This window comes from Sturnira hondurensis, unplaced genomic scaffold (assembly GCF_014824575.4).
Source record: "Sturnira hondurensis isolate 20B ecotype Veracruz unplaced genomic scaffold, ASM1482457v3 Scaffold0014854, whole genome shotgun sequence".
In the NCBI taxonomy this organism is placed as follows: domain Eukaryota; kingdom Metazoa; phylum Chordata; class Mammalia; order Chiroptera; family Phyllostomidae; genus Sturnira; species Sturnira hondurensis.
The window spans coordinates 885,411-897,756 of record NW_028087485.1 but is presented as its reverse complement, the minus strand read 5'-3'; the positions used below and the strand labels follow the sequence as shown (position 1 = coordinate 897,756).

The window sequence follows — 12,346 nt, the reverse complement described above, 5'->3', positions numbered from 1 at the left end:
TTTAAAAATTACAATTTTAGACAGCAATTCTACAGTGTACCTTATACTACATGTACAGCAAGCATATATTTCTAAAACGTTGTTTCCTCCCTCAGTAAAACAATGTAAACTATATATTTATATTCATTTTTCAATGAATTTAAATGAACACATTAAACAGAGACTTTTGTTAATACTGTTTCTTTAAGATTCTTGTTCTGTTTTTGTTAGGTCCATGTATATATTTGGAGGGTTTTCTAGTGTGCTCCTTAATGACATCCTTGTATACAAGCCTCCAAATTGCAAGGCTTTTAGAGATGAAGAGCTTTGTAAAAATGCTGGACCAGGGATAAAGTGTATTTGGAATAAAAACTACTGTGAATCTTGGGAATCTGGGAATACGAATAATATTCTTAGAGCAAAGTGCCCTCCTAAAACAGGTAAAAACTGCTTTTTCTTTTGTTTCTCACATCTCTGGTACATAGCTTCGCAACTGGGCTAGTTGTAGAAATGCATTCTGCTTATAAGAATTACCTTTGTAGCTTTCAGAAATTAAAAATTTATAATCCTCTAATTAGGAATCTAGTGTTTGAACTAGACAGCAATTAATAATTTAATATCTTTATTAGCTATTTTTAGTTTTCCTTTTAAAATTCTGTGTGTAAAATTACATATCAATATTTTATACATAACATGACCATATATGTGAATTATTTTCCTATGTGAGTAAAAAATGACTTCAAATAATTCTTTCTAGGAAATACTGTGTGCTTCAAAGAAATAAAATGAAGTAATTTATTATGCACTTGGTATTATTTTTTCTTCCTGAATTATTGCCAAGCCAGACCACAAAGTTAAAAACAATTTCTATAATTTCAGTGATTAATGTTCTAGTTTAATATTTCATATGAAATATTGAATGAATAAATCAGACTTATGAAAAATGACTAGTAAATATTTATTTATAAATGAATGACTAGGATAACAATTGTTCAATTTTCTTTAAATGGGTGAGTTTGTACACAGTGCTACAATTAGCAAATGTATTTTTAAGTTTTGCTAATCCATAACTCAGATGTGTCTCAATATCTTTATGAAGAGTGATGATCAGTATTTGTTGTAATGTTTTCTTTTAGGTATATAGTAATACATTTTGCTCACACAATTACCTGTGAGTCTTCTCCCTCCTCTGTAATGTGTGCATTTTAAACAGCTATAGATTCAGTAATCCAGGTGAGGGCAGGAAGTATTTAAAACCCTGTAAACACAATTAACCACCAGGTTGACTTCATACCGAAGAACTGATTTTGATACTGATGGTCACGTTAATGGTTTAAAAATGTCTCCGTGAATCTTACACAGATGTTGAGAATGCGTGAGTCGAGAAGCATGACATTTCCATTCCCATTCTGATGTGTCTCTGTCCCCTGTCTGCACTGCAGTGGCTTCCGATGACAGGTGTTACCGATACGCAGACTGCGCCAGCTGCACGGCCAACACCAACGGGTGTCAGTGGTGTGACGACAAGAAGTGCATGTCGGCCAGCAGTAACTGCAGTGTGGTCAGTACTCCAGGGTCCTCGGTGCGGGCGTAGCATCGCTGCTGTGTAATCGTTAGCTTGCCACGTATTAGGGCTGTAAAACAGAGCCCTTTTCATAGCCAGGTGTTTGGAAGACATGCAGGGAACCGCTGTCTCAGCACATTGTCAGTTCTGTCTGTCATTTGTTGTTCGAATTTGTCAGTGTAGGTTACAGTTTGAATCCAGTCACTTTTACTTCTTTTCGTGGACAAGATTGGGAAAATTCTTACAACGATGACTTAAAATAGAAAGATTTATGGCTGTAAATGTTGTCTTTACAGTGCTGATGGAAATGGGATTGTAGGTACTTATCGAAATCATTTCCCGGGAGATCTTGTCGGTAGTGGTATGGTCTTGTGTTTCATTTACATACCTTGTGTGTAAGTTTAACCACAGGCATCGGTGCTTTGGGTTTCTCTTTTATTCAGCATCTGTCCTGAGGTCAGTGCTTCTCAGCCGGAGGCAGTTTTGTGCCCCGAGGGACATTTGGCAATGTGTGTGGCCATTTTTGATTGTCCTGACTGTGAGGCCGATGGTAGCATCTAGTAGGTAGAGAATAGGGATGCTGCTAAACATCCCACAATGCATGTGCACACCTCCTGCAGAAAGTTATCTGGCTCAGATTCTCAATAGTGGTGGGATCGAGAAACCCTACTTTACGTAGATGCTTGAAATCAATATTTATAGCAGGTGAAAATTGATTAAGAGCAGCAAAACTTAACCTTTTAAGTGGGTCCTAAAAATGCTGTGTGCTTTGGATGTCAACAAATTGAAATAAAAATTTGAAAGATATTAAAAGGTATATTTCATAGGAGTAAAGTTTTCCCAGTTGGGCTACAGCTTAAATAACTAATGTGCATACCAATTTTCAACTAAATACAATATACATTATTTTTCTCCGGAGTTTTATTAATCAACACAAGCATCTATTTGTTTTTCAAAATAGCAAGCAGAGATGAAAGGTAAAGAAAAGAGGGTTGGGAAATAAGTAAAAAACTCCTATCATGTCATCTGAAAATTTTCTGTACTAACCAGTCATCTTTCAAAATATTAAGTATTGTGATTCTATTCTACAACAACATTCAAAACTCAAAATGGAGGACAATTTTTAGTTATCGACTCATCAACTAAATCTTTTTGCTTTCATACAAGTGGTTTTGAAATACAGGCAAAAAGCAGGTTTACAGTGTGAGTGTGCAAAACCCAGAGTTTATTCCTGTAGTATTATTTATCAGTCATTGTGTTATTTTCCGTACAAACAACTGTAAAACCTACTTGTGCCCCCCATATGCATTCTAGCGATGCAAGTTACTTCAATAACAATACACGCTTCCATTTTATTTGTTTTAATAATGTTACTATGACGTGACTCATCTTTGAAAATCTGAAGTACTTTTTTATGCTTGGATTAATACTCATCTCATGAGTTATGTTGGTCAGTCATGTGAGAGGAAGGAAATAGAATGAAGTATAAGGCTAAGGGACTAAAATGGAGAATGTCAGTAAGTAAAAATTGCAAGCAGATTTTGTTTAAAGCTTTGTTGAATAACCCTGAGTTCATTTGTGTCTGGACATTGACCCTAAGTGAAAATATGCATGAAAAAGTTGTGGGATATCAATTGCTATCAAGTATCCATTTTATAAGGTGCTTTTTTTGCTTTCTATTTTATTTTTGCCAATGCTGCATTAACAGGGAAAGCGGTGGGTGATGTAGTGTAAGTGAGCAGATGGTACTCACTTGTAATTTAGACTTTGATGTAATGTGTCTTTCCGACAGTTTTATCACGATGTCTGGTGATTAAGCTAAACCAAATGCTAATGGGTACAGAAAGGTCTATGAGATTTTAGTGTAAATGATGTCCACTGATACCCTATTTCATTATTTAGTCAGATTTACTGCAAGTTGCAAATATTGTGCTCTAATAGTTCAAATGGCCTGCTTACTTCTCCCAGCTTTTCGTGTTAAATTTCTGTCTGTGATAGAGTGAAGACCAGTCGAGGAATGGTTAGTCTTCATTGTTCACAATGTTCATCTGCTTCATGAGGCCAAAAAATGCCAGCCGTGTTTCAGAATAGCTCTCCGCTTTCTTCCATAATTGATTCCATTGGCCCTGTGTGCAAATGAAAGATGGTTTCATCTACGGTACCGGCTCAGCACCAATCGGTGACTGTACTGTTGTTAGGGGAGAGCGGTGTAGTTACTTGGATGGTGGCTCTGATGATGTCATTGTTATTGTAAGATCTGGTCTTTGTATGTTATTCTTTCTCTCATTTTAAGATGTTGTTTGGCCATTTTCTTGTCATTTTTCTCAGTAATTCTATTTGTCAGAGGAGTCGGGTAAATTTATTTCTCTTGTTAGCTGGCAAGAGTTGGGAACTACTGTGATCATATAGACTAATACTGACTTATATGCTATATGAAAACAAAAACTGAATTAGAATAAATAACAAGGAAGTTAATACATTTCCAATGAAAATATGATGGTTGAGTAAGAGTCACAAAGTAATACGAGATCTTAAAAATTGTATTTGCTGCTGTTTTTGGATGCATAAAGATAAACGCGAGTATCTGTGTGCTTTTTATGTTCCATTCTGGTCTGCACAATTTGCTCTAAAGGCATGAACATCTTTGCACTTTAGGGGACTACTGTGTGTTTTGTGTAGGAAAATATAAGAGTTGACAAATAGATGTTTGGTGGGGATATTCAGAAGTATCTAAGAGGATGAAGATCGCTTTAACTGGTTTTCTACGTGGCATAGTTACTACTAAGTTTTAACTTCTAAGTTGACTGACTTAAAGGAAGTGTTCAGCTTCCTTACATGAGCAAGCCCCAGGCGAGCATCTGTACCTGTGCAGAGAAGACCAGGTGGAGGTGGGGCCCAGGACGTGGCAGTAGGTCCTTCATGACTTTCTTCAGAGGAGCATCACAGGGAGAGTTGAGGCAGAAATTTTAGCATCTGATTTTGACGAGGTAGCTGCACCATAGATATTGACAGTATGTGAAATGTGTGAACCTCGGTGTGGCAGGGGCTGCCACTAAAGTTCCTGTGTGGCCTGTGCTTTTCTTTTTTAACTTCTAAACTCTTAGTGCTGAATTAATTGAAATACAGTTACATACTACAGTTCCGGCTGGGTAGGTCTGTTGGTTAGGGCATTGTCCTCCCAATACGCCAACGTTGCGGGTTAAATCCCTGGTCAGGGCACATACATGAAGCAACCAGTGGATGCATAAATAACTGGAACAACAAATCAGTGTTTCTCTAAAAGTCATTCAATAAACATTTTTTTAAAAAGTAGCTTCTGCAGGTTGTTTGTGGCCTGGATAAAGGCAATGTGACAAATACAGGAGAAACATCAATGAACCAAAACCAATATTTAATGTCTGTGGGAATAAAATTAGTTTGAGTTATTGAGAGAATAATTTGTTTAAAAAATTTATTGGATTCTAATAAAGCATCTCTTAAATTTTTACTGCTTATCATTTCCACTTCATTCTGGGGATTTGCGTGATAGTTTTATATTAGGACTGGAATTCTTTCATGTGGTCATTAAAAGAGATGGCTTTGTGCATTGGCTTTGTTTGTTGAATTGGAAGCCTGTTACCAAATTCAGTAGAAAATGTTTTCGTTAGCTGGGTTCTGTTTCCAACTGTGTGATTTGCCCATACTGTCCAATATGTACACATTCCAGGTCCAAGAACTGTAGTTTAACTAACTGAATGAAGAGAGATTCTGATTCAGTAGAATTGAACTTAGGGTTAGAAATTTGTATTTTCAACTTCACCAGGTAATTTATTTACACCGAAGTTTAAGAATCATTGCTGTACAAAGGTGAAAAGTAATGTTTTATCTTTTAACTTTCTAGTTTGTGAAAAACTACACCAAATGCTATGTGAAAAATGAGCAGATTTGTAACAAACTTACCAGCTGTAAAACCTGCTCACTGAACTTGAACTGCCAGTGGGATCAGAGACAACAAGAGTGCCAGGCTTTACCAGGTAAACATGTCCGTTCGGTCAATGAGCTCTACAGTCCGCAGACGAGCAGCGTCATTGCCAAGAGCTCTTAGCGGGAACATTCCCTCCTCCGCAATGAAATCAAGAGCAAATGAACGATACTGTTGAAACAATGGTAGCTTCGCTTCTACGAGAATATTTGTATGTTTGCTTCCAATTCTTTTAAGATGTTTAAGGTTTCTTGTATTTTTTTACCCTATTGACTTGATAGAATCCCCTTCCAATTTTAAAAATTTATGTCTTAACATAGAAAGTAACAAGCACTCCTACAGATAGCCAAATTTTAACAGATGTTAACATTTTGACATATTTGATTTGATGTTTAAGTGGTGTTTTTTTTTTAGATTATGGGAACTATATTTTCCTTACTGCTTTTTAAATTCTAAATTGTAACACTTATAATAAATATTATATGATTTAGTGAGAATCTAAGTTCTGCAAATGAGAGCAGAGCTCATCTTAAAAAGCAATTTCAGTTTATTTTTTATCGTTAACACTCTTCTTAGTAGATCTGAACCACTATTCTTTATAAATATGAAGTAAATCAGTAAATTCAAAAGTTATGTAAATATTTAGTCAGTTCCACCTTCCTGTGACACAGATAAGCTGAGATACACTGGTTGAGTGACTTGCTCACGGCTGCATGACTTGTAATAGAAGTGACTATTGACTGGGTATCCTATTAAATTTTACCCCTTTCTGTGTCCCATGCTTTTCATTTCTGTCTTCCTTTTTTTGTAAAAAAAATTCTAAACCTATGTAATTCTAAAGTGTATTGAAAATTCCATCACGTGACTCATGTCTTTCTTACAAGTTCACGTAATTAAATAAAACTTAGATTGCCTTGAAAAGTGCTATTGAGATGTTGGAATGTTAACTCAAATTTTGAATTTTGTTTATATGTTGACCTTTGAAGTTTTCATTTATTTTTTAATTTTTATTTCTTGATTTTTTGAGAGAGAGGAACAGGATGGGGGTTGGGGAGAGAGAGAGAAATTGGTTTGTTTTTCCACTTATTTATGCATTCATTCATTGGTTCATTGGTTGATACTTGTATTTGCCCTGACTGGGATCAAACCCACAACCTTGAAGTACTGGGATGATGCTCTAACCAACTGAGCTACCCAGCCATAGTGAACCTTTAAAGCTTTAAATCTGTGATATATTTATGTGTGTGAACTTTGAGAAAAATTAGAGAATAGTAATGCAGTGGGCAGGATTTGAGAAGCAGTAGTGAGATGACAGTGAACTTGAAAAAATACTGATTTCTTTTTTTTTAAGATTTTATTTATTTATTTTTAGAGAGAGGGGAAGGGAGGGAGAAAGAGAGGGAGAAGAATATCAGTGTGTGGTTGCCTCTCTCCTGGCTCCTACTGGAAAACTGGCCCATAACTAAGGCATGTGCCCTGACTGGGAATCGAACCGGTGACTCTTTGGTTCACAGGCTTGCACTGAATCCACTGAGCCACACCATCCAGGGCAAAAGTAATACCGATTTCTAAGCATTAAATTCTAAAATCAACCTATTGATCAGTAAAAATACTTACAAAGCCTCTTTGCATAGTAAATCCTGGACCAAAATAGTATTTCACTGAAAGGAATGTGTATACATAAAAGAAAATTACTTCAATAAGAAAGGGATTTGATTACCATTGAAAGTTTTGAGAAATAATAATAAAATTATATTTGGTGGATCCTACCTACTCATTGCCCAGGAAAAAACTTTGGTTTAGTGTAATGGCTCCATTTGAACAGGCTAACATTTTGAAGAATAAAAAGTACAGGACAATAAAGGCAGTAAAATATGGTGTTATACAACAGCTTCACTTGCTCTGTGTTCACATTGACTCCACAGTATGGTTTTCCTCCAGCTCCTCCCAGGGCGGCGACTGGCCTGGGTGGAGAGCCCAGTCTATAGCAGTGGCACTTGTCCATGACAATTCCAGAATTGCATTTTTTAAATTGGTCTCGTGTACACTTGGAAGTTTGAATTTATCTCACTAAACTCATTTGGTGAATTTACTGCTATTTTTTTAACTCTAAAGCTGAGTTGATACTCAATACTACAGAAGCCTAAAACATCAAACCGTTGCGTTCAGTGGTGTAAGTTAGTTTAGCTTCAGAGGCCCATGCATTTGTTTTCATTTGTATAATTTGTCTATCATGTATTTTTGGCCTTGGGGGGGAAAAAGGTGGATTGGCCTCCAAAAAACCCAACCTAAACCCTGCTTTGATTTGATGATGTAAGAAAGAGCCCTAATTTAGTAGAACTTTTGTACTATTGCCTTGAAGTCATTTGGTTCTTCCGATTCTAGAAGACAGGAAGATTGCTGTATGTATAACCTAGAAATGAAAACAGAGGTGTTTTAAACAATCTTATTAGATGATAGTTTTGGTTTATTGAGGCCTTACTGTGTTCTAGGAACTGCGTGCTATTCTTGGTATTCAATTTAATACAACAGCAGTTATTAAAGAAATGGAGTCTCCTGTTCATGGGCCCTTTTAATGGGTCCATGAGGTCAAAACTCATAATACTAAGGTATTATTTGCATTTTTAATTCTCTTTCTGTTATGGGGTTACTGTAGAGTTTTCCAAAGGCGATGTAATATATGGTTTCAATAGATTGAATGGAGAAGCAGATATGAGAATACAGTTGTCTTATGTTAATTCACCATTAAAGAGATTTGCACAAATGTAAACCAGTGATACACTTTTCACTATTTTGTTTTGGATACTATCATTAAAATAAAACTGCCCTGGCTGGTGTAGCTCAGTGGATTGAGCACGGGCCTGTGAAGCAAGGGTCGCTAGTTCGATTCCCAGTCAGGGCACATGCCTGGGTTGTGGGCCAGGTCCCCAGTGGGGGACACATGAGAGGCAACCACGCACTGATGTTTCTCTCCCTCTCTTTCCTTCCCTCTCCCTCCTTCCCTTCCCCTCTCTCTAAAAATAAATAAATAAAATATTAAAAAAAACTAAATATGCTGTTCATTTTAATTTGTAATATTTCCCCCAAACATTTTATATGAACAGTTTCAAGTATGTAGAAAAATGGAAAGAAGATTAGCGAGGACACAGAACCCCAAATAGCCACACCCTTGCTTCTTCGAGGAACGTGTGACTCAGCTTTGTTCCCAGTCTCCTCGTCTGCTCATTCCCCTCCTCATCTGTCAGTAAGCCCTCATTGTCTGATGCAAAGGGCCTCATTGGAACTGTCGGCTTCTCTCTCTCAGGGAGAGAATTTGATAGTACATCTCCTTTGGGCCCAAATTATGGCACAAAAGGGCAAGACATCCTAGAAGCTGGGGGAGTGTATTTATAATGAATTTTATTTATTTATTTCTCTTTTTGTTTTTTTCCAAACAGTTTTTTCAGTTACCATTTACAGTCAGCATTCCTCTGCGTTAGTGTCAGATGCAGCTAGACGATCATGTGGTTTACCAAGTGGTACCCCGGGTGTTTCCGGTCCTCACCTGGCCCCGCACAGGGTTATTACGATAGTACCGACTGTGTTCCTGTGCTGTACTTCCCCTTTCTGTCACTACACTGTGACTGCCGTTTGGTACTTCTTAATCCCTTCACCTTTTCACCCAGTTCCCCAAGCCCACTACCCTCTCTCAACTGTCAGCCTGCATTTTAAGTTATGATTTTAAATTAACAAGTATATCTTTAAATGATCAGCTTTAATTTTTGTGTGGTCAAAACCAACCTGAAAGTGGGTAAAGAAAAGATTTGTGAAGTCATCAAGAGTTACAGGGGTCTCAGACCAGCGTGTTTGAGATGTTTGAGAAGAGGCGCTTTTGAACAATTCCGTAGAGACTGCGTTACCGCATCCGAGGCTGCAGGGGCAGGGGCGCCGATGTGTTTAATGTGACGTGGAAACTGAAATGTAGTTGAACCTTACAGAACAGCGTATTCACAGAACATTGAATTGTTAATTTATGCACTCTGGTGCGTGCCTTTATATTTATAAATCTGTGTTTTAGAACTGGGTCCTGTTTTAGGTTCAATTTAAACTTTAAGAGTAAACCACTATTACTGAACAGTGTGTTAAAACTTTAGAAAGACCTGAATAGCTGCGTAAAAATATGTATTAAAAGGCAAAGATTATAGCTTCTTCTCAAAATAGAATGAAATGAGAACCCTCTCCCCACAATTATAATTAAAGAATCAAAGAACCAAACTTATATCAAAATATTAATAGTATTCCTCGGGCTGTGGAAATTAGATTTGGACTACAATTAGCTACACTTGTAGCAATGATTTCAAATAGCTTTTGTTATATGCTGGCTATTTTTCTTTTGGAGTGGTCTTGTATTATGTAAGTTGGACTTTGGGATATATATATATTAAGCATTTTACTTGTGGAGAACCATATGCCAATACATCAGATTTATAGAGAAAATCTAGCAAACAGTTAACACATTTTAACAGATGTTATAGAGCCATAGCTTGCCTTATGTTTAAGAATTAAGGAAGAATTTAAAATCTTCTGTTCTCCTTCTCTACTAAACTATTAGGTAAATTTTGTTTAGTACATTTTATTGGTATATTTAAATATTTTATTGTTAACGTTATTTGAACAAATACAGAAATTATATTTAGAATTCCAAAATAAGTGAAAATGCACTTGCTTTTTGGTAATCTCAAAATAAGTTGTGATCTTTTTTCCTAGCCCATCATTGTGGAGAAGGATGGAATCATATTGGGGATGCTTGTCTCAAAATCAATGTCAGCAGAGAAAGCTATGACACCGCCAAAGTTTACTGCTATAGTCTTAACGGGAATCTGGCCTCATTAACGACCTCAAAAGAAGTGGACTTTGTTCTGGATGAAATACAGAAGTATACACTGCAGGTAACAACCATACTTATTTATATTGTGGAAATAAGCTGATAATCCCATAATTATTGGCAACGATTCATTCTTTTTTGTGTTTTAATACATTATTTTTACTAAATCTTGGAAGTAAAAGTGAACTGATTTCAAAGGTGAACTGGTAGAGGATTCATTCGGTATGTGTGTTTACTAAACCTTAGTAATAAGGTTTTCTAAGGTACTTATCTCATATTTTACACAGTGAACCAATGCATTATCTCACAAAAAACTCACCTCACGTGACTAGACTTAAAAACGTGGCTTAAAATATAACAATTTTGTTGAAGTATTATTATTTTGTACTTGAAAAATCCCTCCCAGTAAAAACACTGGACCAACAAACACATTGACTTCATTTGTATCACGCACATTCTGTGCGCAAGTGTGTGAGCATGTACTGTGAGGTAAGTTTTTGAATTATATTATTTTTCTACATAGAGACTTGCTTGAAATAATATACCAATGGTTAATAGGACTAACAGCAATTTTTAGAGCATGTGAAAGATATTGTAATACACAGCACTTGGAAACAGTTCCAATTTTGTAAAGCTATTTCTACAGAAGGTAGACTATACCCTTGAAAATGACATCAAAATATCATTTTACAAGAAATTTCTAAGAGGAATTGACAATATTTATTTTTTGTTCTGGAATGTTAAACTATAGTCAATCATTAAGAATATGTCAAATAGGAGATTGGGAAATAATTTCCTAAATCTACTTTTGAAATACCTTTTCTAGTTCATGTACTTACTTGAAATACTTTGAGGGTGTTTTTAAAAATTGAGATCTAATTGACATATAACATTGTATTAGTTTTAGGTATGCACATATGAGGAGAATTACCACCAAATAAATCTAGATAATATCTGTTGCTATACATATTTACAAAAAGTGTTTTTTTCTTGTAATGAGTTTTAAGATCTACTCTTCCAACAACTTTCAAATATGCAATACAATATTTTTAAATATAATCACCATGCTGTACAGCTCATGACTAGTTTTATTACTGGATATTTGTATCTTTTGACCCCCTTTGCTCATTTCACCCCCCTCCCCCTGCGCCGGCCACACCTGTGGCACCCGCCAGTCTTTTTTTCCCTGTATCTATGAGTTGTTTTTTTTTTTTTGCTCACCCAATTAGGGTTTTCCTTTTTTTAAAATTGTTGTTCCATTAGTTTTGTCCCCATTTTTTAAAGATTCTACTATAAGTAAGATCATATGGTATTTGTCTTTCTCAGTCTGACTTATTTCACTTTGAAGTAATTGGTTAAATATAGTTTGTTGGAGAGATACCAGTCTTCTGGCTGGAGGATAAGATGTACATGGTAGGAGGGGCCTATGTCCTGGAGGAGAGACCTTTAGACATTTTTAATGGTTCAGAAGAATGTGACAAGGTGTATTTGAAAAGTTTTATTTTTAGTCACATGGAGCATACAACAGAAGATCTGCTTATATTCGTGTGAAAACATGAGCTCCATTTCTTTAATTACAAAATTGAAAGATAATTTCCGGTGAACACTTGGAAGTTAGTTCTGCTGAGTATGTATCACTTGTAAAGAGCTTATTGGTAAATCCACATTCTTTGAGATACAGAAAGTACTAGTATTTGGCATTAGTGCTCTGTTACCATTTTCCTTGTTTATAAAATACTGTTTTTATTTTTTTTCATTGTACCCCTGAAGTGTGCTATTTTAGAAGTTGCATATTTCAAGAATACTTGTTTTAGTTGTTCATTTTTTCTTATTTTTGTCATGAAGAATGGGCTCTTATTTTGGATGTATGATGTACTTAGAGTTCATAGTGTGTGGGTTAGCATGCCCTGCAAATGAAGAATGTGCTTTTTCATTAGAAAGCTAAGCTTTAGCAAAATTTCACAGGTAGAAACTTCTG

At 35.9% G+C, this 12,346-nt stretch overlaps 1 protein-coding gene across 3 annotated transcripts in view; it reads left to right on the top strand.

Moving 5' to 3' along the window:
• The window catches only part of ATRNL1 (attractin like 1), a 506,943-nt gene that overhangs the window by 99,851 nt on the left and 394,746 nt on the right, over positions 1–12,346 (top strand). For all 3 annotated transcript variants that reach the window (XM_037063826.1, XM_037063827.1, XM_037063824.1), the window contains exons 12-15: positions 211–419; positions 1,422–1,540; positions 5,424–5,556; positions 10,251–10,432. In XM_037063826.1, the coding sequence (XP_036919721.1) occupies positions 211–419; positions 1,422–1,540; positions 5,424–5,556; positions 10,251–10,432 (643 nt within the window). The remainder of the gene's footprint in view (positions 1–210; positions 420–1,421; positions 1,541–5,423; positions 5,557–10,250; positions 10,433–12,346) is intronic.